Source organism: Mugil cephalus, chromosome 1 (genome assembly GCF_022458985.1).
Source record: "Mugil cephalus isolate CIBA_MC_2020 chromosome 1, CIBA_Mcephalus_1.1, whole genome shotgun sequence".
Taxonomy (NCBI): domain Eukaryota; kingdom Metazoa; phylum Chordata; class Actinopteri; order Mugiliformes; family Mugilidae; genus Mugil; species Mugil cephalus.
In genome coordinates this window covers 20,643,562-20,670,983 of record NC_061770.1, presented here as the reverse complement: position 1 = coordinate 20,670,983, position 27,422 = coordinate 20,643,562, and the positions used below count along the sequence as shown (strand labels likewise).

The window sequence follows — 27,422 nt, the reverse complement described above, 5'->3', positions numbered from 1 at the left end:
CTTGGAATTAGTGCGAGGATTAAATCTATCTGTCTCTCTCTGTCTCTCTCTCTCTTCCTTCTTCCCTCCCTCTCTGTCTCTCACCTCTCCTCATGTTTGGTCACGCTCCCTCCCTCATTGCCTCCGACAAACATAGCTCCCGCCCGGCACTCGAGGTGCTGCGAGAGGGACAGAACAAACACAGACAGAGACAGACAAACAGATTCAGAAAGGAGAAAGTGCACAGAGACAGAGACAGAGACAGAGAGAGGGAGAGGGAGAGGCTTCTGTGTGGACCGGCTGAAGACGAACGCTCATCCAGCTGCCTCGCTCGAGGTCGCCCTCAGTCACTCAGCCGCGTGCGAGTTTCGGGGGCAGAATGGATTTCATTTTGCTCCGGCAGCCTCAGAGCAGGAGCAGCTTCATACGTGATTGTCACTCCCTTTGGATTATTTCAGAAAACGTCACTGTGATGAAAGGCAAGGACAACGAGCAGAAAGGAAGATGGTAATGTCATGGCAGTCTGATGTCAGACTTGTGGTATTTAAACTTTAAAATACACAGTTATTAAAAAATGTTATAGAGTTGAATGAACTGTTGCTATCGTGCTCTAAGGCATTAGGAAACCCATCCAGCACGCAACTCTTAATATATTATTTCCTGTTATAATCTGTGAGATGACAGACCGGAGATTTACTTAAAGTATGTATAACATAATTTTTTTTATGGATATTTTGATAATTCAGATAATTTCTCATGATAATTTACTTGCAGAAACATCAGATTTTGCTGCATGCCTATAATTTTTGTGACTTAAAATATTTTTGATAACATTAAAAAGTCATAAAGGTAATTCCTAGAAGCCCTAAACATCTTATATCACACACAACACATACCCAGGCTGTGTTTTCATCGTAACATGCACTTTACCTGACAGCCGACGCTGTCTCTTTTTCCCGAGTGGCACCACCACGGAGTCATTTGTTTATCACGACCTGACAAGTAGCTCTTTATGTTGCAGCGTGCATGACCGTGTACAACGTACAGCATATATCCCATAACTTGTATTGGCTGCTGCTCTGTCAGAGTGTTTTGACTCAAGGTGAAGGTCTCAGGTTACCGAGCATTAGGGCAGATTTCACAAACCGGCCACTGTATCCGCCTCCTTCCTGGAGTCATGCGAGAACTGGGAGCTTATATCTGAGTTATGGATTTAAATATGAGTTAAAAACGCTTTCTCGGGTTCGATTTTTCCAGTGTGTGAGTCTGCGTACCGTGCCTCCTGAGTGAAAGTGTTGTCTCTTGTGTGTTGTTGCACCTAGCTGAGGGTGTGCCCCGGCTCCTGCATAAAGTTGATTTTGTTTGGCAGCTGAGGGAGCTGAAGTTTGAAATGCCCGCCCAGCCATCCCGTAGGTTTGATTTGGCAGGAGTTTCTGTGCATTTCTGTGTCTTCCCTTGTGATTTTTCCCGCCTTCTTTCCTGCATATTTGCCAAAGCCCATTAACCCGACTATTCCTGTTTTGGGAGTGACCTCAATGTTTGGGTATTTGTTCCTGTGTTGACCAGGTTACACAGAGCATCTTTTCTCTCCCAGCAGAAAGACGTCTTGTCCCGTTCCCGGTGATTCAATGGAAAACACGCAACAGTTCGTTCAACAACTTGAGTTTGCGAGACTACAAATCATTGCTGCTGCTGCTGCTGCTGCTGCTCCTTTTACCTGGACAGCCCGCTCGTAATGGATGTTCATCTGCGTTTAGGGGTGAAACAGACACATCTCTAACGATACAACTTGACTTCTTCAGTAACTGACCTGACGTTTTTTAGTCTGCTGATATGGCTCTGAGGCAGCTGTTCAAAGCGTTTAACGCTGATGGGTGTGGACAACTGCAAAGTGTTCATTTTTACTCTATGAGCATGCTGATGGTTTCCCTGGCGAAGAAACAGAGCGTCATGCTTTCTTAAATACAAGCCCCTGCATGTTTTTAGAGATGATCACACCAAGTCCTTAGTGGGTTTTAATGTTTGATGAGTGAGTCTCTTAACACTTTGAGGACTGACTGAGTGCGGTTCGTCTGTGTGTTCACCTGTTTGTCCCGTCTCTAAGTGATCGTTTCTAGTTGTTTGTTATGAAATACGCTGGTGTGACTTACATTAAGCGCAGCTGTGGGCTAATTACAGATGAGATGAATGTGTCAGCGGTGTAATGACACGCCTCGTGCGCGCCACACACGCACCAGCTCACTCACGGCGAGCGTAAGGACGCGCTTAAGGTCTCCGCTCATTCATAATTTTAACGACTTAAACACACGCCACGGCCGCTTCCTGACTGCTACTTTGCTGCCACCTTCAAACCACCCTCCTGATCCAGGCCACCGTGATTAGTGTTTGCCCGCCACATGCTCCAATTTACTGATCTCTGTGAAGCTACTAAATATAATGTCTGGCCACCTCTACGCCTCGGTGGCCGTGTAGAGTAGTTCGTCTCAAGCTGTGTTTGCGTCGGACCTCGGTTTAATCTGGTTTGAGGTGTGCTGAGGTAGATGCGCTCTACCCTCCGAAAAAAGAAACAGACGAAGAGGAAAAAATCATTTGTGACTTTCTCTGTTTGTACCTTTTAGGTGTAAAGGTGCAGCTTTTAGCCTAAAAGGTATGACGTTGTCTCCATTAGGTGCATCCATTCACTCCCCCAAAAAAAAAAAAAAAAGTGAAGCTGTTCTGATAAAAACATGGGTTTTGTTACCTTAACCCAGAGGGATCTCTTTTCCTGGTGCAGATTCCCAAGCTGCAAAGAGAATGGAATAGTGAATTATTGATGAGAAACAATGCTTCAAAAAAGATAACAGATGTACTTTTTGTGCAGCCCAAACAAGGTGTGTATTTTCATACCAAATCCAAAATTTAGTTGTTGTCTAAAGCAGCAACAATCCAGGAATGCCACGGACAAAAAAAAAAAAAATGAAATGAAAATTATTACGACAGTGAAAGAAGAATACAGCAAAATAAGGATGACTCGAAATAAATTAAATTCAGTTATTCACATCTAAGGGTGGGTACTAGCAAAGACTTTACGATACCTATCACGATACCTGAGTCACGATACGATGCGTTATTGCGATATTATGATATTGCGATATTTTGCACAATAAAAATGTGATGGTAGAGGTGTGGAAGTCATGCACAATCACCTAAAACATGAGTTTTTCAAGAATTATATATTGATATATCGATATATTTTCCCACCCGTATTCAACAACTTGAAAAAGTTCTTTAAGAAATGACATGCTGTTTGTTCACTGTTAAAGAATCCAAAGAATTCTCTGCGACTCTTTTCACAAGGAGATTATTCATCACAACACATGCCTCTCTACCATGCCTGGTATGAGGCTATAAGGAATAGTTGAGATAATCTGTTTACTACATGAATCTAACTCAGGATTACAAAATGGTTAGACTTTCTATAAATGTTTCGTGGTCGGGTCACGTGCTTCTAATAGCTGTTGTCATTCAGAAATGTGTCATTTTAAAATGAACGGTTGCACAGACTGAACACATAAACAGTTCATCATGAAATGCTGTTTGTTTTGGAGACATTACATTGAAGCTAGTTAAATTTTTCATGTTGCACTGTTTTTTTTCCTGTTTTTTTTTTTTTTTTTTTGCATTATGGCATCAATTTCAGTCCAATAGATTAATGGAGGGGGTTCGGTTGTATTTTAACTGAACTCCCTCTGCTGTATCTGCTGTAACTGTGGATTTATAGCACTCAGTAGCTCAGTGTGAAGTGGTAGAAGAGATTAGTTTTAATACAGTTGTGGTTTGGAGAGGAGCAGTCTCTGCATGACGCAGATAAATTATTAAAGCTGTCATTATCTGATATTTGAGTCTTCTAAAACTGAGACTAGTAATGCGGAAAGCTTGCAAGTCTTAATACTCACGTCACTGATCCCCAGCAGAATTTTGGAGTCAGTCACAACTTACGATGCACATTTCATTCAGTCAAAATGTTTCCTCCATGTATTCTTCGACCTTGACTCCTCACTGACTCGACATCTAAAAATATTCACCATCATTTAAAGGTATTCCTGGTTGGCAAAAGTCACTCTAAGGAGCGTTTCCTGCTTTCTCTGCTTTGTCCTCTGCTGAGGAAATACATGGCTCAACACAGGAGAGATAATTCTTCAGGCCAGGTTAGAGCCTTCCACCTACACCTGATGGATAAGGGACACTCTGGAGGACAAAAACGTCCACGCATTAGCCAGAGTAGACAGATGGGTTGAAAGAGGAGTAACTGAAGACATCTGTGTCAAACTGGGAAGCCCTTTTTCAACAAATGAGGTGGACTGAAACACTCTTAGCATCTCTCCCTCCATGTTCACATTAATTGACTGTAAAAACTTCACGGGGGAACTTGCTCCAGTTACATGTATCTGGTTAATAACAGAACCTGGTGAATGTATTTCACCCTCAGATATTCAAAGTAAAAATCTAAACCCCACCACCCCAGCCTTTCACTAGTCCAGCTGCCCTTGTTTCAACCAGCTTTTTTGGATCCTGAGAACGCAGTACTTTCTACATTGTGTTGGTAGAGTGGACATGTAAAGGTTAAAATGGTAGAATGTGAAATGCACAGTAATGAACGTGGTCACGTGGTCATGTTTTTCATGTTTTTTGAGCTGTTCCCAAAGCATTTCTGTGTGTTTGTGTCAGGCTGCATCCTGCTGCCATCAAGGAGTGTCACTGCTATGGGGTGGGGGGGCTTGGTCTGGTCTAGGTGGGTGCTACATGTCTAAGTAACATCCCCATGAATGAATACCAGGTCCAAAAGTTTCCCAGTAGAACATGGAATTGTCACAAGTTATTTATTTCTCTTGTCAGTGGTCATAATGTTATGGCTGATGGCCTCTATCCTACATAAATATTATATCCTATCTGCGGCAGTGTAAACATTTAGAAGTGGTTCACATCCCAGACCAGAAATATGTGTTTTATGTCTGAAATGTAAAAGGAGCACATGATTTCATAGCTGTAATAATGAATTAGGATGAAAGAGTCGAGAAGAATTTGCCCAGCAGCTCTTCTCTGTGTGGGCACCGTTTCTAAACAGTTTGTGTAATCCAGTAGGGAATCTGTGTACATCAGCGCAGATTTAAAACCGCAGATGTAAACACAGGAAATTGATTCCTTTCATGCTTATTTAGAGGCTGCATCAGCGTCTGTAGGGACGTTGTGAAGTCTGGCCAAATCACAGTAGCTCTGATTATTATTCTTCACATACTTCTCAGGCCTTTTGTTTGTAATGTTATAATATTGCAGAAACTGAATATTTAAGAGGATTTTCAGTGGCCTCATACTGAGCGAGCAGTAATCAAAGGTTGAGACAAAAAACTCTTTCCATTTCATTAGGTAGACTAGTGAAAACCAATTAATTCTTCTGTTACGTTCCTGCACTAAATCTTATCTTCATGAAGGTTCTGGTGTTGAGAATTAATTAGAAATGACTTCAGAGGGTTGTTTATACATCTGTGTTTTCAATTTTGAAGGCTGTGATTTCTAGTACTATATAATTGTGTTCCTATTATTTTGACAACCCCATTTTAGTCAGAAGGTCCGTGCCCCCTAGGGGTCTACAGAGGTACTGCAGGGGGTAAGTTTTGCCCCACAAATTTGAATTTCTTTAAATGCATATTAACCAATATATTTTAGTACGTTAGTATTTAGCTATGTTTAAAGTTAAAACTGTTACGAAAATATTTTTTTATATATAAAAATGACAAAATAGTTTTAACTTTAAACACGAGACTTCGATTGAAATAAAAAAACAAGTTATATTTGAACCTGTGTATTATTTGAATAGCTTACTAGGGAATGCAAAATGATAATAATAATGTATATTTTTAAATAGCACTAGTTTTATATAGAACATGTATAATATGTAAGGGGTCCCTATTTAATCTCACCTTGGCCTGAAAAACATTGAAGACCCCTGGTCTAGACTAAATGACAGAAACACAATGATCATCCAGTTTTATCACCACCTTTCTGACTCTGTTTGAACATGATGAAGGAGGAAGATTTAGTGCACGACTGTTACATTAGAGTACATTCATTTTCACTGGTGTACCTAATGTTTTGGCAAGTGAGTATGAATCGGCTGCCATTTTTGGAATAGTGACCATTTTGCCCATTTATTTTTATATTTCTGTCAAAGTCCCAGCTTTGAACTTAATGGATGTTTTTTGTTTTGATACAAATAAATAATTCTGCAGCAGAGAGTCACAGAATCCTCTGAGTAAGCTCAAATGTCTCTCTATATTTCCTGTTACCGTCTAGCAGATGATATCAAATAGAGAAAAATGCTGCAACAAATTGACATCAACATTCAATTTATTTATTTATTTATTTATTTTTCACGACTAAATATTTTCATGTCCGGGCAGGAATCGGCTTCATATCAGGAATGTCCGAGGACTATTTCTGTGTCATAATGATACGTGGCAGAGATATTCCAACTGTCCTCTGCTCCAGCGCTGGGACATCTTATCCACAGTAATGCGAGCATCGTCATTCATTTCAGTGGCCGAGCGAGAAGGATCCGGGTGTTTATATAGAGCCGTGTGAATCTGCAGCAGCATCAGCCAGACAAGTCCGTACAGCCCACTCATAAACCACATACTAGAGACAGACAAACAACCCTTTAAAAGCAGTGTAATGTTCTGTTTTTTTTTTAAGCAAACGTACAGAAATCCTTTCTCTGACATTTCTAATAGTTGATTAAGCAGTTTTTTTATTCTCCTAAAAAAAAGAAAAACATTTAAATTAAAACTGATGAGCTGTGAACAGAATATGCCTGAACTACGTAATGTGCATCTGACCCTGCAACCATCTTCCTCCGCCGATGCTGCTTCAGTAATTACCCTCCTTCTCCGTTTTCCCGTCATGTTATCAGGATGACCATTCTTGTGTTTCATCCCAGCAGGGCGTGGCAGGAACGGGCCGAGAAGCTCTGAGTCACTGAGTTGTGGGGGTTGGGGGGCTGTGGACTCTTGAATCGAGTTTGGCATTTTTACATGATAAATAGAAGCGGATGAGACGGATATGTCGTATCACCCTGACACACCCTTCTTTGTTTCTATCTCTCCCTGTCTTATCATGTCTCAGAACCTTTGAGCCGTGAGGAATCATTATTCACACCTCACAGAAATCTTACAAAAATACCTCTTAAGCCGAGACACTACAGGTGAATAGGGTAAAGGTTTTCACTAATAGATATCACCACGATACTTCTCCAGACAATTACTTACATAAATACAATATTTGTTTGTTTTTCTGTGAATTTATATTTAAATATGTAAAGGAGGAGAGTTCTACTTAAATAGGCGCTAATTTGCATTCATTTCGAGAACAGAAATCTGAAGTGAGGTTTAAAATTCTTATTTCAATGAATGATATGTGAAAAATCTCCTCTGTAAATACCTGCAGAATGCAGTTATGAATGCATCTTCAAAGTTTTGGTGTGTGTTAGTGCTACTGAAGTGGAGATTTCTGACTCAGATTATAAAGAAAAACTCATTTTGAGAAAGGGCCTTTAAAGTTTTACATTGTAAAATCACGTATATTTTCACTGGAAACCACAATGTACCAAAACCAAATCTACTCAAATCCTTCAAAACATATTATATAATCATATCAACATATCAGGTTAACCGTTAAGTGTGAACCATGAATTCATGAGTTCATTGCTGATCGTCTTTTACGTTTTAAGACAATTTACAGCCGGATGAACTCAGATGAGTCTGACTTCCCGTCTCCTCTCCTGCATGTTTCTTTATCTTGCCAATTTGAGCTGTAATTTTCTTCTTAGAGAAGACTTCACAGCATTTTTAAATGTCCCTCACAGATAAACACAGACTAGAGGCAGAATCTCCGGTCATGTGACGCCTTTGAACCAATCACGTTGTCAGAAATCGACAGCAACCAATGAGAGTTTGAGTTTAACTCCCGATCGGCCTTTCTTCTTTCACGACTGGACCCGACAGACTTCTGCAGGAGAAAAAGAGCTTCACAACAGTACCTCATATGTCGGGGTAGAGACGAGGCTCACAGAGCTACGAGCTAGCTTAGAAAGCTGAAATTTTAGCTAATTTATAAGTAAATTAGAGACACAACACAGACAAAGTGTAGTGAAATTAATACCTAAATGTTCATTTTGACCACTTTTTTAAACTAGTTTGATAGAAGACGTGTTAATGAAGCAAAATACCAAAATAATCTCAAAATTGATAAATGGGTGGAAAATGGTGTTTTTACCTACCACGTTTGCCTTAATATCAAATTTTGGATTTGTGTATTTAATATATTAATAACAGCGGTTTACAAATATGCCCTTTTGGGAAATTATAAAACAGAATTTGTGGAAAAACAGAATTAGATGAATAAGCCAATAATAATCTCCAATCTTTATGTAAATGTCAATCCAGCAGCCGGTTAGCTTAGCCTAGCTTAGTAAATACAGGAACTGTGAACAAAGAGTCAAGATATCTTAGCCAACAATCTTAGTCCAACAATCACAAACTTCTAGCACTTGTGCAGTTATCTAATTAACACCTTTATAGTCGTTCTTACACACTGTATGACACTCACACACATATCTACAGGGAAAAGGTAGCACTTTTCATGCTATGCGTGGGCCTTCACACATCACCCTCGCTGAATCCATATATCATACATATACGTTAACTACCGAAGCCTCCTGCTGTGGCCTTTGCTGGGCTAAATAAAGCAGGGCCTAAAAGTGGGTAGGAGGCCACGAGTTCAGGTCAAAGGGAATGTGTAACAGTAAACCGCGAGGCTTGCTAGCCTTGGGACCAGTCATCACGCTGTGTTTACTTGGATGTTTGTTGTCAGGCGGGCTGCCAGTGTGCTCAGTGACGAGCTCACGGGTGTTTGAGTTTGTGAACGTCTTCTGTCAGCGGGTCATGAGGTTGAGGACGAGGCCTGTGTGATTTAACGGGGACGGACTCCAGGTTTCCCATTGTTCCGCGTTGCTGTACTTTACAGAGATTTAACTGAATGGTTTTTGTTTACTTCTGTAGCATAAAGTTATAGTTCATATAGTTGGAAGTTAATTGTTGGTGGTGAAACCCTACAATCAGCGTGAGAACTCACGGTTTTGAAGTGTAAGGCATGTGAAAGGAATGAACGGCATCAGACAAGGAGGGATTTTTCCAGAGCTATGATATCTTTTACTTGAGTCTTTGCGCAAGGTTACAAAAACCAGACATTTAGCAGGTCGATAACAGAAACAGTCTTTTTGAGGACCAGCAGATTTCAGCAGCATCCTACACCACTCTTACACCCTGTATATATATATATACACCTGGCCTTAACCAAGAAATAACATGCGCAAAACTGAACCAAACCTACTCCACCCACTCGAACCCCTCTCTCTTCCCTAATTACTTGGTACAGACTAACAAGTTAATTGGCATCTGCTGAAGTTCTGAGGCTGGATTTTCCACGACAAAAGCACAACAATAACAAAAAATAAACTTCCTGTATCCATCAGATTTACTTAACTTCACACAGTGAATGGATGCGTTTCTTTTTCACCTTTGTGAAGGGGCATGCTCCCAGCTCCATCACGGTTGGTTATCAAAAAATGTATCTGACGCTTCAGAAATGCCACCATTTGCCGAGCAAATCTGTGCATCTGTGTTTTATATCGCTGCAAATTAAAGATCTGCAACTTGGGTCAAACAAACCTACATTTTGAAGACGGCTTCTCCGCCTGTTTGATTTCACCATTTGACACCGTTGCACGTTTATAAATTGCAGACATACAGTAGCATAGATTAAGAGTAAATGTTCATGCTTCATCATTTTCTGTGAATATGATTGAACGAGTGTCCTCAGCTGGCATTCATTCATTCATTCATTCATTCATTCATTTAGTGATATCTGTGTATCCCTGACAGGACTCTGCAGGTTTACCTTGTAATTAATGAACAAAGCTTTTCCCGTCTTTTCTCTCTTGTTTCCAGAACCTTAACTCTCTGGAGGGCTCGATCCAGAACCTTCTGTCAGTGCTGTACCCGCCTTTCGAGGCCACCGCCCCGACTCTCCTCAGCCAGCTCTTCCAGATCATCGACAGTCGCTATCAGGGAGATGCCCTGCGGTGCTTGCTGGACTTTTTGGTCCCGGCGAAGCACATCCTAGACACCGTGCAGCAGGCTGCATGCGTAAGTCAGTGTCTGGTCCTCACATCAGTGTGCTGGGATGTACATTCAGGACATTTGTTAACATGGAGCACATCAATTTCTCTTGAAAGTTAACATTATCCATGACCTTGTTCCCTTTAGGCCCAGTACTCGGATGTACTTTTCCTGTGCGAGGGCTGGCCTCTGTGTTTACGTGACCAAGTTGTCATCCACCTAGCTCCCATCAACCCACTGCTGCTCCACCCCGGTGACTTTTATCTCCAAGTGGTGCCGTTCTGTCAGCAGTCCGCTCGCATCGTGGTCTGCAGCCTCTTGGAGGAGGAGGGCTTTAGAGCGGAAGCGGTCGAGGAAACCCCGATCCCTGAAACGTCCTACCCTTGTATATTCAGCTGTGACTGGCTGGACGAGCTCAACCGCGGACGCCATGGGACGCCTCTCAGCCGATGCCTGCTCGCCACTGAGCGAGGCGTGGTGAGGTTACCATGGGAACGGGTGGCCGTGCCTGATTTCGTGGACGTGGAAGGGAGTGCTGGGAGGAGCATGGCCTCAGCTCCTCCGTCGTATCCTCCTCTATCACCTCAGCTTCCTTCTCCTCCGCCTCTACCTGATTTTCCACAGAATTCCTCACCTAATAAATCCTTTCCTCTCTCTCACTCAAAGGAATCTGCGCAAAAACAGTATCCAGTTACTGTTTTGTCATCTTCCTCACGTCCATCTGCCTTCTCTGTGGAGACCAGAATATGTCAAGCCAAGCACGGCATTGCTGTATCACTTTGCTTGGTGGATACTAGCGTTGCCTCTTCGTCCAGGCTAGTCAAAGTCAAGGAGACGGAAGCAGAGGCGAAGCCTATCGGCTGGGTGTCCCCTAACACGTGGGACAGCCGCTTTACTGGGACAAACCCCAACGCAAAAACTGCTTCAGATACATGCACCTCTGCAAGTGATGATATATGCAAACTTAACGCTAAGGGCGTGATTGTTTCTGAGGATAAACAGCAAGATAAACTCAGAGATACAAAGCTGCAAGAGACGAGCAAGAGTGGGCCACGCGTCGTTGCAGAGGGGGAATATATTGACGTACTTCAGGCCGCTATGCTTTTTGGTAGAGCTCGGTCACTTGCAGAGGACCAACAGAAGTCAGAAGTGCAAAGCCAGCCAAGCTCACACGTTGAAGCACAAATGCAAAGATATCCACAGAGACAAGCACAAATGCAGCCGCACTCTCAAATGGAGCCACACAGGCCGGCACAAAGACATCACGCACAAGCGCACACGGGGTTACCTACAAATCCACCAACGCAAAGCCACTCTAGGTCTGTGGCTGCAGCAGAAACTCATCCACCCTCTCACCACCATTCCCAACCAAACCACCCTCACCCTAGCTGCCCGGAAGCCCCTCAGTGTATCCGCACCGTGCGATTCTCAGAGAAACCATGCACCCCGTGCATGAAGAGGAGACAGGGCGGTAAGGTCACCAGAGCTCAAGAGCTGAGATGTCGATACAGGGACTCCTATCAGGCTGCGATACAAAACCCTGTCATCTTTGGACCGGAGAAGGAGAGGGGGAACATGTTAGCTGTGGTGGAGGAGGACGGCGATTTCACTCAGTGCGATGAAGCACAGGGGCCACCAGACACTGAAACAGGGGATCCGTGGTGTAGTGTTCAAGACATGTGGTGCGATCCGAGGGTCCAAAACCAAGCTCGTACCTCTGTCAGCGAACTCATCTGTGAGGAATCAGGAGAAAAGAACACTGTTCCATATTGGAAACCAGGAGATACAAACACCGCCCCCTGTATGGATTACAGGGGGACGAATGCTTCACCATTTGTTAGCCCACTAGAGCGGACGAATGAAAGGACCACTGCACCGTTTAGAGAGCCACAGGATGCACAGTCTTCCAAATCTCATGCCCATTTGCATAATGTCAATGGAACAAATTCAGCAGCAGAGCCAAGGATGAACACTTCTAAAGCACCGTCAAGCTTAAATGGTCCTAATCCGTCAGATGAACAGGTTGCAACCCTACCCTTTAGTTCAGGTGAAATTTCCGGCATGCACATGACTCTCAAGCCCAGAGAACGGCTCCAACAAAGAAACTCTTACGAAGGGACGTCTCAGAAGTCTCATTCAACACCACAAAACAGACGAGAATGTGTGACAGACGGAAGGTGCTCGTCCCTCTCCACAGCAGTGGTGGACACCTCAGAGAAGTGTGCGCTGGTTATCGTCGAGGGTCAGAATGTCAGGAGAAGAGAAAATACTGACTCCTGTGCAGAGATTCCCCAGCTACACGTGGTTAAATGTAAAAATAGCACAGCCTTTGGACTGGTTTCACCTAAAACCAACAGGAGGAAGTTGGCTGTTTCAGGTACACAGATATGGCGTTCTTGTCCCATGATTAGTGCTGGGCGGTATGACCAAAAATGTACAGTATGTCACAGTATTTTTCAAAATTCTGACAGTATCGCAGTATATTACGGTATTGTTTTTTAATACATAATCATGCGTTCACAACATTTTCTGCTGGTTGAGGGAGGAATTAATACAGTTGACAATTACGGTTTAATTTATTTTGACATATTTATTCATATTTGTTTGCTATGTCTGTAATGTCAACAGCAGTGTGACCGGCTACCGTAATGATTGTAGTCTGCATGCAACATTTTTGTCATTCATAAAAAGCTAAAATTGGGGACAGGTCGGGGACAGCTTTAGCCGGCAGACAGGTCATCCTAAACGGGGACTGTTCCCAGAAATCGGGGACTGTCTGATCACCCTAAAAAAAACAAAAAAAACAAGCGACACGGCACCTATTTTTGACACAAATCCTCTCCTTCTGCTGCTTCATTTTTCGAACATTTGCAACTTGAAAATGGTCCGGTCTGAAACTTTGTCTCACGGCGCAGCATTCTGAACGCTGTGTAATCAAATACACCGGTATGTCCATGTATTAAAAATTCATACCATGATGGAAATAAATACCCGTATTTGGTATGAACTGGTATACCACCCAGCCCTACTCATGATCCTGTTTTTTCTTGTTGTCTTTAACTTCTTTATGGTCAGATTTTAATCAGTCAGCACCGTCATAATAAATGAAAAATAATTTTTGCAGATGGCGCTTCTATGACCGGTAGAAATTGCCATCAGACTGAGAAGAAGTCACAGACAGATCAGCGTGCAGCGGCAGATACACACAAGGTTTCCCAGAATGCTTCTGCTCGCCCCCGACCCGACCACCTCCCACTGGGATCCCCAGACCCCAAAGCCCACCCCATCTACCTGGAATTAGCGTCTCTCGCAGGTAACGGGACTTGAGCTGTTGTAATACATGTGCATCGTTGGGAAGCTTTTCAAAACTGAAATGCAAAGTATGTCACATTACGGATAAAAGTGGATTTTTTAATTTGACCACATCAAGTCATAAACATGAGGAAAAGAAATTAACAAATAAAAAAAGAAGAGTAGTAATTTAACTATAATTTAAAAGTGCAAATGTAGAACCAAAGGATAATTGGTTTTCATATCCAAATTCAGCTTATCTATTCCTACACATAAAGAACATATATACTGTATACACACAACAGCATATACCTTGAAAAAGGTATGTACAAGGTATATGCTGTTGTGTGTACATATACCGAGTTATTGTTCAATCATACAAATGAAGAATGGAAGCAAATGATGAATAGAAAACCAATTAAAGTAAAAGTTTACATGCTTATTAACATTTTGAAATGTTCTAAGGTTAATGTTTGTAAGGTTAATCTTTAAATATGTATAGTTTAAATGAAGATTATTCAAGTATTTTCATTCTACATAGTGACATTATAGTTTGGGGACAGTTATTAAAAGTATGAATTGTAAACAGAGATATAATTTATTCAGTCAAAAATTAATTCTACTTCCTTAAAATTACAAAATAAATGCAAGTCTCACTCCTCTTAATCTTGAGAGCGGTGTGACATTTATATATCATTTAATACCTCGGCTAACTGTACGATACTGTGTGAACTTATTTTGTGGACATATATCAATTAATACAGCTTCCATGCTAAGTGTTGTCCATTTCATTAAGTGCCACCACTGACCTGGTTTATAAGATGTTCTCTAAACCTCTTCTTTGTCCTGTCCCCCTCCAGGCAGCAGAGACAGGACCGGCAGGGCAATAGTAGAACTGTATGGAGACGACCAGGGATGGAGACCAACCATCACAAGCCATGAGCTCTTCCAGATGTTCCTCTACTTCCACTCCATAATCAGGTAACGAAGGCACAACGCAACAAAATGAGATAATCATTTCCATGGTTATCTTTTCATTGTGACCACCAATGTGCACTTATTTGAATGTTAATTTTTACTTTATACATATATATACTTTTAAATATATTTAGTATTGTAATATTTATTTATTGTTTTTATATATACAGAAAAGAAATCAGAGAAGCTGGGATGACACTTATTTTTGATGCTCGGAAGGTGATTCCTCAACCACAGCTCTATAAGGCTCTGATGAGTCTTAAGGTAAAAAACATAAAATCAGCTAAAATCAGTTCATAAGAGCTGAGTGCAGTTTGTGTGTTAATGAAAATGAATTCTGAATAACATTAAATTCACAGTAATATCAGCATGAAGCATGTCTCCAAGTGTCCTCTGGTTTATTAAAGGGTTAAATGTGACATAAGACATATTCCTTCATTTATTTGTATTTAATGCCACAAAGCATAAGAATACGGATTGTATGTGAAATACTTCTGATACAATTTTCTTTATTTCATTATTTAATTATCTCATATATAGAATTGTGTATGGTTTATTTTCATGGCATGATTATGGCATTGTGTATAGCGCAGTATTTATGGAGTGTTGCCAACGGTTACAGGAGCGGTATCCTCAGGCAGTGAACAGTTTGGTTTTACTGGTGGACAAAGAGAACAGCCTCCGCCCAGAAAGGTGTCCTGGGATACAGGTCAGCTTTTTTATATGAACATTAATTAATCCGAGCAGTGTGAGGCTTATGCTGCTTATGCTGCAGTGCTAACTATTAAAATTGTTTTCAATTCTGCATTTACCATCATCCCGTTTTTGCATTTAATGAGCTGCAACATTAACCAAATAGATTATACATAGGTTCAACTAAACAAATATCAGCAGAATCAACGCTCGATTGTAGCATCCCGGTGTACACCAATCAGCCACAACATTATGACTACTGACAGGATAAGTAAATAACATAAACCATCTTGTAACAACTCAGCGTTCTTGCTGGGAAATGTTTGGACCTGGTATTCATTCGTGCCATTCATTCATGTGGATGTTATTTAGACATGTAGTACCCACTTAGACTAGATCAAGCACCATCCATAGAGCCCCCTCCTCCCCCCCACTAACAACATCCTGTTGCCAGAAACCACAGAACACCCTCAGAAGGCCCTTGTCTGTTCTCTGATGTGTCACAACTATTATAAGGGAGACCTACACAATATGAGGGAGGTGGTCATAATGTTATGCCTGATTGGTGTATGGCAGTGCTTTACATAAAAAATTAAATTAAAGTAACTATTGACATTACACTGAGGGCTGTGTGTCAAACTCATCCTTCCGTTAACTCAACGCTCGTCACCTTGAGGCAGACCGACGTGATAACGTCGATGAAGGCTTTGATGAAGCTGGCGGAGATGAGTCAGCTGAGCTCCCGTCTGGGTGGATCACGCTCTCACAGCCGCTGTGATTGGATGGAGCTGCATCAGGTGAGGTCTCCTGTTTCCGTTCGTCTCGCTCCTCGGCGAAAGTTTCTTCGCTGCTCACGATTCACCCTCTCGTCTGTAGAAACTCTTCCCGTTTGTCTGTGATCTTCACGAGGCCTCCGGCCTCCTGCTGAGAGCCATCAGCATGTTGGAGGAGCCCCAGAGGACAGATACCATACAGGTGCCTTAATGCTGTTTTGACTGGTTTCTCCTCCACTATTCAGACCGTGAAAGCCGACTTTGTCTTAATTCATAATATAGTACCTATAAAGGCTTTTATAACCTCGGTCAAAAAATAGACGCTAGAGCACTACTGAATTATATATATACACAAAAGAGTTTTTTAAAACGTGTTTGTCTAACAGAGTGTGCAGCAGTGCATGATGGACCAGAGGACTCTGATGAGAGACGTCCTGGAGGACAGCCGATTGGTTAGCCTGCAGAGGGAGGGCGGAGCCATCCTGGCCAGGCTGAGGAAGGAGAGCGACCTCAAGTACCCCCACTGTGAGGACCTCAGGTAAACACACAAACGCAGCAGTATATTTAAAGTAGGTGTCTGATTATACTATATACAGGATTAACTACTTATACATGACTTATAGCATTCTTTAGTCAGGCTGCCAAAACAGCATCACATTTGACTTTGTACAGAAGGTGTGAAAGAGAAATTGGATGAGGTGCACCAAGTATTCCAGTTTGGAGTGAGGCCTGACAGAGTTATTTTTAGTCTAGTTGCGAGTCGTAAGTCTGAGCTTTTATTCTCCTCCGTGCAGCGATGCTGTCGACTCTGTGACCAGTCTGTACAACCACGTAGAAGAGCAGGCCCACGTCCTCGTGCAGAGGTCCAACATGTCTCTGGAGCACCTGGAGTACCTGCTGCAGATCAGAGAGATGGAGGGACACTTCACACAGGTGCATTATATACTGACTGATTGAACTATGCAGTAATTTCAGGAAGAATTGATGATGTATAAAGGGTTTGTTCTATCTTCCTGCATTTTCAACCTGGGACAGCTGGTTTGTTACATGTGTTCTTGTTAGACTTGAGCCCTGCGTTTGATCCTGTACTTTAACACTTTTCTTGCATTTGTGTGTAGAAAATGACTCAGCAAAGAGTCACTGGAAACATTTAGTTGTTGTTATTGCTGCACATGGAGCTTCAGGAGCAGATACTGAAAACAAGGGTTCAAATACTTTTGCAACTCACAGATGATGGACAAATGATTTTTTTTCTTAGATAAACAAATGCACAAGTGTGATATTTCTATTTTGTTTGTTTGATTAGATTCTCTTGTCTTCTTTCAGGACTTGTGTAAAAGTGCGCTGAGTCATTTTTGTTAAAAAAAATATATAATTTTTTTATACTTAGACCTAAAATAGGTAAAATTTAAACAGTTTACATTCTGGTACAGGGCTGTCACAATATCAGATTTTCACTCGTGGACCAAAAATGTCACAACAATAAGAGCAAAATCCAGGAAATGCATCTTTAACTTTATTTATGTTGTTTTCTCTCTTTTGGGAAATGAATTACACTCAAAATAACAGTAGAATGGAAGAAAACATGGTAGAAATAAACTATGTTCAAGTGGCACTGGATCATTTTATATCATCATATGCTCATTTTTAACACCATATTGAATGGTAATGCCTTTTTTTTCCACAAGCAAGAAGAAATAAACACAACACACAGCCAACAACAAAAGTGACTAAAAGGCTGTCGTAAATATGCACACTGTGCAGACACCTGCTAGTTATTTTACATAGTAGGAGATTTTATATTTATATTGGGGAAATACATAAAGGAGTGTAAAGGAAATTCAACAAAAGATGCCTGTCATTATCCTTAAGCTACTTAACATTACTCACACACAATAAATAAACTCTCATCTATGCACTCCCCACCCTCCATGGGATCCTCACTGCACTGTGGACAGTGCAATAATCACTATGTCACTCTATTCTTTTATCATTACACCTCGGTGCTATGAGTCATTTAACTTCTCTTTAAGTCATAGCAGCATTTGTATATTCTGTTAATATGTGCAATTTAGATAAATTAGGTGTCTACTCCACTGTGAGTCAAGGTAATGAAATGTCGTTTAATATTCTGCATGCACTGATTGCATCTAACACCATATTAATTAATGTGTGTTTCCTCTGTGCAGATCCAGCAGTGGTTCAATGAAGAGGGCGAACGACAGTTGCTAGAGACCGAATCAGTCGAGGACTCTGGAGACAGAATGGAGCAGATCCTCAACAGCTTCACTGGTTTCCTGATTGAAGCTAATGTGAGTCTAAGTGGTTGTCATTCTGTCAGTGTTTATGATGGTCAGTCTAGCCCACGGTCTGAATCCCTCGCCCTCCTCCTCTAGGACCGAAGGCACCACGCCATGTCATTAGTGTCGGAGGCAGAGCGTCTCCAGCAGAGCGGGTTCTCCTACCCAGAGACAGAGGCGTTCGGGGCTCTGATCTGCAGCTTCAAGTCGGGCCTGGAGGACTTCCTGTGCAGGGCGGAGGCATGTGGCAGAGAGCTGCAGATCATGGTCAACGTGTGTGACTTTTGTGAGCAGGTTTGTGCAAGATAGATATTAAAAAAATTCAAGTACTCAGTTTGTGCTGTGACCCTGTGGTTTGTTTAATTTGTTGTTGTCCACTTATATTTTTTTTTATTTATTTCCTCAGTTTTAAGCTTCTACAAGTAATATGCTAAAGATGTCTGCATGAACTATTGTATATCACAAAGTAAATAGCAGTTTAAATGTTTATTTAGAAGAGTTAACTTTTATGTTATTTAAGGAAATAAATGGAACTGGAGCACTGGAAAAAAATACACTGTCGCCCATAAAGTTGAGATGAAATATTTTTATCATATGAAATAAATGTGACAATGAAGAGAAATGTGTCTGAAAACCAAATTATTCCAACTTTATGGGAATCCTACAGTTTATCCAGTATATATCCTGAGAAACATATGTTTTTGTTGTACACATTACACATCCACAGACACGGTTTTCAGTGTGAAAAAAGCATGTAATATAAATTTTCACATCTTATTGTGGTTTTCAGCATGACTAATATTTGTCTTAGGTTGCCGCACTTTTGCTGCTCTTTAATTTCTGCTTTTAAATTAAACTCTCTGTTCCTAACAGGCTTCAGCTCTGGCCAGTGAATGCATCTACTACCTGGACCAGAGTCAATCTGGAATCCGCACAACGCGAGGCCATGAAGGTGCCTCACAGGTCAATCCAACTCAGTCAGTACAAGACTCCAGCCTGGACTCCACATCCTTATGTCGGGCTGAGATCCACGCAGCACACGACTCCTCTGGTGGTTCACTCACCTCACGCGCTGACGGCTCCATCCTCCGGACTTTTGAAGACAGGTTCCAGGATTTCAACCCGGAGAAATTCCAGGAGGTGAAGGCTCAGGCCAGTTCCCTGCGGGGCTCCCGGGGGATGCGAGTGTGGAACGTGGCCTGGCTGAGATGTCAGGAAGCCCGGCAGCAGCTTCAGGAGAGGATGCAGGATGTGGCCGAGGTTTACCGCCACCAACCGGAGCCTAGCAGCTGGTGTGAAGGTCATTTCGTGGATGTGGTGAGCACCAACGTCCAGACTTCGTCGCCCGGCCGCCAGAATCTGGTTGTGCAATCGACCCCCGGGCCCCGGCACCCGCAGTGGGAGGGTATCGTATCGGGAGCGGTGGATTTAGAGAAGAGGAGGCCGATGCTGGGCAGCAACAGCCCCATATCCACAACCGTGGCCTGCTGCAACATCATCATCAAGCCAGAGGAGCACAGTGACGCTGGGACGAGTCAGGCGTCAGAGGCCGTTCAAGAATCACTAAACAGGTAGCGTAGCTTTCAATTAACACTTTACTCACTCATCGATACGGGAGCTGCCTCAACAGCGCACTGTTTCAAACAGAGCTCCACACTAGCCAAGACCTGTCAATCTAAGCCTCCTGTACCCAGTAGCCCCTATCCCTGCTGAGCCAATCGCAACTCTGTCAGGTTCCCCACAAATGCTGAACCTGTGTATTTGAATAACTTGATATTGAATGATAATAATGATGATAATAATAATTATATCATAGCAGGTAGGGGGTCCCTACTTAATCTCTTAATCAATTTGGGGGTCCTCGGCCTTAAAAACGTTGAAGACCCCTGGCTTATGGTATTCAGCATTAGTTTTAAATAAGTTATATTGACAGTACTGTTGCCTTTGTGTCATCTTAGGTCTGCAAAGAGGACCCAAAGAGAGACGAGGAGGAGGCAGGCGAGCAGAGCGAGGAGCGAGAGGGATGCCGCCGCTCTGTCGCAGGCCCACACCGTCGGCTGCCAGTGGTTTCCGTGGGGACGAGGTCTCGGTGCGAGGTCGGTCAGTCAGGACTCCTGCGCCACGGGGGCCGCAGCGCCCGGGCCGTCCACCCCCCCGGAGCAGCAGGCTCGGCCCACGTCGTCCTGCTCCCACCACGGCCAGCCGTCGTGCCGGATCCTCCAGGAGGCTCAGAAGTTTCAGATCTCCCGTCACGGGAGCTTTTGCTCGGACGACTCCTGCATGAGCGAGCAGGGGGCCGCGGGGGGTAATGGGACTGTGCCCTGCAAACACTCCAGCCTGCCCACTGGCAGATATGAGGGGAGCTTTTGTTTGGCAAGTCCACAGGAGAGTGCCAGCAATGCCCTGTGAGTTTACCAATCGTGCGTGACACTGGTTTGCCCTACGGATGGTGAAATATCTGAATGATCTTATTATGTGCAACGTGACTTTTAATAATATGGCTTTAATTTTACTAATCATGTGAGTCTTAATGAGATCTCGTGCACTCTTTTCTGTCTCTAAGCTGACAATGAAGAGCTACAGGTATTGTTTTTTTGATTTTTGTATAATGGATGAATTACCAAACAGGCCCCTAATGAAGGCATTAACACTGGATATCCCATTGGAAAGTTAATGATTAGTGAAATCAATCTTAAATGAGGAACTGTGACATATCCGGGAATATGGGATTCATTTTATTCACCTGTGCTCAGTGTCCTGTTTTTATAATTCATCCATTCCGGTTTCTTTCCCATCACAATGCATGAAGACTGTAAAACGACATCCCGTCCACTGAAATATGATGGAAAATTGACAATAACTTTACGTACAATAAAGCTATATGTTGTATACGTAAGTTGTATGCATTGAATATTTTTTTATTTTGGACTTACAGCCGTAAGTACTTACAAAAAATGTGTTAATATAAGTGTCATTTCACCCATGAAATGCATGGCAAATAGTTTACATATGTTTAATTAATGTGATTTTAAGGATGTCAATACTCTATTAAAATCTTTCATGCCAACATTAGACCTTAGAATAAGTGCCTGTCTATAAATTTTGATATAGCCATTTAAAAATACGATAATCTTAATGCATTTTAAAACTCATTACACTCCATGTGCCTCTGTGTGTCTCCAGGAGGCTGCAGCGTGTGATGGAGGAGCTGGTGTTCACAGAGAAGGAGTACGTCCGCTCACTGGGCTACATCCTCACCCACTACCTCCCCCTGATGGACAGACTAGACATCCCCCAGGACCTCAGGGGCAAGCGAGGCGTCATCTTCGGCAACCTGGAGAAGCTGTACGACTTCCACAGCCACTATTTCCTGCCGGAGCTGGAGGCGTGCCAGAGGGAGCCCGCCATGGTCGCGCGCTGCTTCCTGAGACACGTGAGTAAATGCTGCAGTAAAGTGTTTAAATTCTCAACGATCTCAACGCTTTTCACTGAGCTTTGACTCGTCTACTTGCACAGAGTGAGAGTTTTGGCCTGTACGCGTTGTACAGTAAGAATAAACCTCAGTCGGATGCTCTGATCCTTCACCGCCGCCATGACATCTTCAAGGTGAGTTTAAATGTGTCTAAGCCATTTTACCGCATGTTTTATCCATATCGTTTTGTGATTACTCTCCAAAAGTCTGTAGAACGTTTAAAATTAAATGTAACTGGTTTCTCGTCATCGAAACATTGGATTAGTGTACGCTTATTTTTGCACCAGTCCTAATTTCTTACTTGGACACCTTTCTCCTTAAGATCTATAGATATCCACAGTTTATATTGTACTGTCCCGATATGTATCAACCCCAACAGAAGAAGCAGCAGGAGCTCGGGGACATGATGGACCTTTCGTCCTACCTGCTGAGGCCCATCCAGAGGATCAGCAAGTACAGCCTCCTCCTGCAGGACATGTTGGCCTTGGCCGGCTCGTACAGGCCAAAGGAGGTGACCCAGGACCCGCTGTACACGTCCAGTGGAGAGAGCTCGTCCGTGTGCGTGCCCGATCTGACGAGCAGCGAGCGGGAGCGCGAGAGGGCTGAGATCCAGGCTGCTGCAGACCTGGTTCGGTTTCAGATGCGTCACGGCAACGATCTACTCACCATGGACGCCATCCAGGACTGTGATGTAAGATACAGCATCTGCTGATATTATGAAATCGGGTGATTTGAGTCACTGTGGCTGAATGTGTCTTTTCTCTTGCTCTGTAAGGTGAACCTGAAAGAACAGGGTCAGCTCATTCGCCAGGATGAATTCACAGTTTTCTTTAGGAAGAAGAAATGTGTGCGCCGCATCTTCCTGTTTGAAGATCTGATTCTCTTCAGCAAGGCCAAGAGGACTTCGGTCGGAAATGACGTTTACGTCTACAAGCAGTCCTTCAAGGTCTGCACACAGTCAGACAGCCCAAGCCAAATCACTGACAGCCGCCACCTGCCATCGTCTGAATATTTCCCTCTTGTGCGTCCCTCTTTTTATTTTCTCCCTCCCAGACGAGCGACATCGGGATGACCCATAACTCTCCAGCTGGTGGTCTGTGCTTTGAGATCTGGTTCCGCCGGAGGAAAAGCGAGGACACCTACACGCTGAGAGCTTCCAGCATGGAAGTGAAGAAAGCCTGGACCACGGACCTGGAGAGGATACTGTGGGATCAGGCTGCTCACAGCCGAGGTTGGGAAATAATTCTTAAAACCTTCTTAATATCCAGCTTCATAAAGTTCACTACAGGTTTTAAAACACATTACGATTATGATCCAGAGCTGCGTCTGCAGGAGAGAGTGTTCATGGGAATGGGACGCAAACCTTTCATGGATATTCAGCCCAGCGACGCCGCGATTTGTGACCGAGCCGTCAGCTGTACCCTGCCCGGGAGAAGTAAGGAGCTGCACACGCAACATTAAAATCACACGTAATTCATGCATCTGTGATCAAGTCTATAGCTATTAGTGTGTGTCAACCTGGGTGTTTTTTCACACTTTGTGCTATCATTTGTGTCAATTAATATTTGTTTTATGCAGCTTTATAACAATCTGCAAACACGAGTTTAACCAAATGCCAAAGCCTGAAAGTGTCACTTAAACCCTGCTTAGTATTTGACCATCTTTTGAAACTTTTCTGGTATCTTGGGTTGGGCTTTTAGGATAGCGAGGTCGGATGGGTGGTTAGTTGAACCACATTGAATATCTCAACAAGTAGTATACTGGTTTGACTGCCATAAAATCTGGTCTCAGTCCAGCTGAGGCCTCTTTTACACTGACATGTTGGCATAACTTTTACCAAAACAACTGTAGCTAACAAATTAATTATTTTCTTGTTGATGACATATCCATGTGTGTCGTCAGTCCCTGTGGCGTGTTGTTCACACAGGGGCTTAGAATATCCCCGACCTCACTCCATCGGCTCCGGCAGCACCGCCTCCACCACCCTCAGCCAATCATCTTCCTCGTCCGGCCGCGGCTCGCTGCCCCCTGCTGGCTACCCTGGGAACCAGTCTCAGGGGGCCGACTCCAATCCAGCCGCCTGCTCCTCCCTGGAGGCTGCGGCCGACAATGAACTCAACGATCACCATCTTCATCGGCATCATCCTCATCGACACTGGGAACAGTGGAAAACCCACCGTCCACTGCGTGAGTTTATTTTTAGGCTTTAATTCAATATTTATGTTTAATATTTATGAACTTTTTGGTTTTTGGAAGATTGGAAAGTTGGAAAACCCCTTTCTTCTCTAAACAGAGGAGTCGGACTTGGATATAATTTGCCAACAAATATACAACGCATTGAGTCTCATTATTAAGAGTTCACTGATGGACAAGGTCCATTCATATTGCTCCAGTTACAGGTTTGTGGTCGATGTAGACCTTCTGAGGGTGTCCTGTGGTGTTTGGTGGTGTTAGTTGGGCTCTTTGGGTCCTATGGGTTGAGTGGACGGGCCTCTGTAGATCAGATACTTGATCAGTTTAGGATGTAGTGGATTAAAAAGTCCGAGATAGGAACATATTTTTCATGTTGGGTCCTAATCTACATTTTACTCAATCCTTAAATCCTAACATCCATTATTATTATCACTTTATTCGCAATATGACCCCTTCTGGCCCCGGCTTATTATGTGTCTGTTCCTGTCAGTGGAGCCCACCCCAGTGGATAGTTGAATGACAATAAATTTTGTTATTTTGAAAGTAATTATGTGTCTCTGATTTGTCATACTTCATAAATTTAACCCATAATGGTCTTAAAAACGTCTTAAAAAGTGTTAAAAAAGTTGGTGGTTTTAATGTTATGGCTGATTGGTGTGTGACGATCGCCCTCAAGCAGTAGCACATTTGAACTAGTCTGGTGCCATCTTGTGGCTTCAATGACACAATGCCACCCCGATCATGTTACCTTCAAGTATCCATTTTTGTGATGCTATAATGAAACTGATGTTGTGTTTCTGTTATAGTGGACACCTCCGAGTCATCCGGGGACTGTGTGAATCTGTTCAGCAGCTCTGAACGCAGCCGCCTGTCCGCCGTTAGCGGAGAGGTGGTGGACGACTCCTCATTTGAAACGCAGACTTTGGCGCCAATCTGCCGGACCCCCAGCCTGAGGAGAAACAGCTCACCTGCAGTCAGCAGCAAGAAGCCAGGGGTCGCCCCCAAACCTCCACATCTGGCTAAGTCTCAGGTACACATGTAATGTGAGCAGTTTACTAGTGGGAGGAATCAGCATTATTAAGCAAGAACTTGAGCTGAAGTGTTGTTTTTCATTATTTTATTGGAATGTAATATAGTATTTGGCTTCTTGTTTTGCAGAACGATGACATAATAATCGGGAAATCAACTGAAGTTTAACCCGGCTAATCAGCAGAAGGTGAGCATGCAATATTATTATATTCATATGAAGGTGTGAGATTATAATAAAAGGATTATCCCTTTATTTTTCTCCCATGATGATAAAATGTGAGTCTGTGCAGTGATGCGTAAGTATGTGGGACATTATTCATAATTCTTAAAGGAAATCAGAATTCACATATTTAGAAATGTATCGTTGCCAGATCAGAATAACACTGTGAATTTAGAACAGCCACACTGCCTTTATCCGTTTTTATGAAGACAAAAGAGTGACTGCACATTTATTGTGTTAAAATATTTTAGGAGTCACGTTCCAAAGGAAGCCACAGATTTTAAAGGGACTAAAATATTAGAGCCACCCTTTCCCTTCGTGAGCTCTGAAGCTTTCATAGTCTATTAATTTACCTTTTTCTTGGTTTTATTGTAGTTTTGCATGTTTAAAAATGTTGCATTGTCCACCTCTGGTTTTATTCCTTCTCCATGAAGCTACAAATAAAGCGATGGTAGTTATAACTGCTATTAACATCAATAATAATTTTGTTATTTATCTCTTGGTGCAGATTACGATGAAGCTTCTCTGTCCTGCTCCTGTCTCCCTGCAGATGGACGCCGTTCAGTCGTAGTAACATGACTAATCACAGCTCAGTCAATCGAATGTGGTTAAACCACCACGCGACTGACCAACACGATTGTGTCTTTGTGTCTACAATGAGTTTCTTTTTTTCTAGTGGAATCACCTTCACCTGTGTTTTTAGTTTTAATGGCAGTCATTCTGTAAATGAACCACGTGTGGAGTCGTCTCTCCTTTGTTTTGTAACATATTTCGTGTTATTACAGTTATTTACAAGCAGGGATCAAATATGGGAATATTTAATTTTTTTTATCGTCAATAGCTGCGCACGCACAGGAGCAGCGTTGGCCTCTGGGTTAGACCACTCCAGCCATTTAAGCTCCTTTTCATTTGCTGGCAGGCAAAAAGCGCATCTTATGAAGCAACTGCATCTCTTCACTCTGCTGTCAGAACTGAACTACACTGTTTTGGCTACAAAACTGACAGCAGAAAACGAACGCGGCCCAGGATACAGTTCTAGCAAAGAGCTATCTGCTGGCCACGAGCCCAGGACGAGCTGAAGACTGGAAGCCTTCACGGTGATGGCCATAAATGGAGACACGTGTGGACACTGTACAGAAAAGGAAAATTATTTGGGCCTCCAGTGTTTGATACGTCTTCTTTTTTTGTGTTTTTTGTCGTTTTTTTTTTTACTAATATTGACGTTTTATGCGATTTATCTGAAGGGACAGGCCACTTCACTTTAATGCAGAGGAGAGATCCTAGTCTGTCGACATGATCATAACACACGGCTACAAGTCTGCAGGAAAAACCACTTACTCTTATTTAGGGTCCACTAATGGTTCCATACAGATCATCACACCAGCTTCACCTTTACGAAAGAGACCATCACTTCTTTTTTTGTTTGTTTGTTTTGGAAGTTACTGATGAAAAGTGTCGTGATTTTTGTAATTTTATTTTATTGTATGTGCACGAAATACAAATCATCGCAACATTTTTTTTGTTTTTCTTAACCCTTTGTTTGTTGCTCCCTTTGTTTCTTAATTTTTATTTTATTTATTGTTTTTTTTTGTCTTCTTTATGTCACAGTTGCATAATTTCCTTCATCACATGAACTGTGGCACCAAATTCAAGTAGTGTCTACAGCATATTTACAGCTTCTTCCTTGTTTTTTTGCAGTAATATGACAGTGTGGCACCAAACCACGATGATGCTCCTTATTCCAGAGACACAATAATTCCTCACTAGGTCATCTGCAGACACTTAAAATATAATTGTCTTAAGCTTACTTACAACTTTGCTTCGTGTGCTCTGTTGCAAACTCCACCTTTTTACTCAGTCTTTTTTCATTCAGCATATTTTGAAGTTGTTGTTTTTATTTATCTGCGAACCAAACAGAATAAAATGCACAGTCAGTTTGCAGTTTCAGGATGCTAACACCAACTTCTTCCAGAAAACATACAGTAAACCGAAACATTGTCATGATGCTGACCTATTTTCTTGCCTTTAAGTTTAAATGAATTGTTCCTGTTTTTGCATCCTAAAATGTAATTTATCACTTCATTCATGTTGAATCATACAGTAATATATGCAATAAATAATTTATGGAAAAAAAACATGTGATTGTTGGTTTTATTTTTACATTCATGCATAATTTGCTTTAGTTCTTCATCCCTTTGACCCGTGTAAAGCAGTAGCCTTTACTTTCTCAGCAAAACTAAGTGACTCATTAGTAGCTGATGAGAATTAAATGCTGATAAGTCT

At 42.4% G+C, this 27,422-nt stretch overlaps 1 protein-coding gene across 1 annotated transcript; it reads left to right on the top strand.

The window, feature by feature from the left end:
• Window positions 1-186: 186 nt before the first annotated feature.
• On the top strand, window positions 187-27,265 carry LOC124997550. The gene is made up of 25 exons (XM_047571331.1): window positions 187-486; window positions 10,020-10,217; window positions 10,338-12,567; window positions 13,315-13,503; window positions 14,342-14,462; window positions 14,630-14,723; window positions 15,082-15,168; window positions 15,833-15,949; window positions 16,029-16,127; window positions 16,312-16,463; window positions 16,720-16,858; window positions 18,115-18,237; window positions 18,322-18,519; window positions 19,099-19,796; window positions 20,184-20,630; window positions 21,409-21,658; window positions 21,742-21,831; window positions 22,077-22,388; window positions 22,473-22,643; window positions 22,751-22,928; window positions 23,016-23,132; window positions 23,600-23,884; window positions 24,697-24,920; window positions 25,049-25,106; window positions 25,648-27,265. Exons 1-24 carry the CDS (start codon window positions 484-486, stop codon window positions 25,085-25,087), a joined length of 6,561 nt encoding a protein of 2,186 aa, XP_047427287.1. The 5' UTR covers window positions 187-483; the 3' UTR covers window positions 25,088-25,106; window positions 25,648-27,265.
• Window positions 27,266-27,422: the final 157 nt, after the last annotated feature.

Coding starts and splice junctions, on each gene's coding strand:
- LOC124997550 (XM_047571331.1), top strand. Junction 14,463..14,629: donor TACTTCCACTCCATAATCAG/GTAACGAAGGCA, acceptor TTATATATACAG/AAAAGAAATCAGAGAAGCTG. Junction 14,724..15,081: donor AGGCTCTGATGAGTCTTAAG/GTAAAAAACATA, acceptor CAACGGTTACAG/GAGCGGTATCCTCAGGCAGT.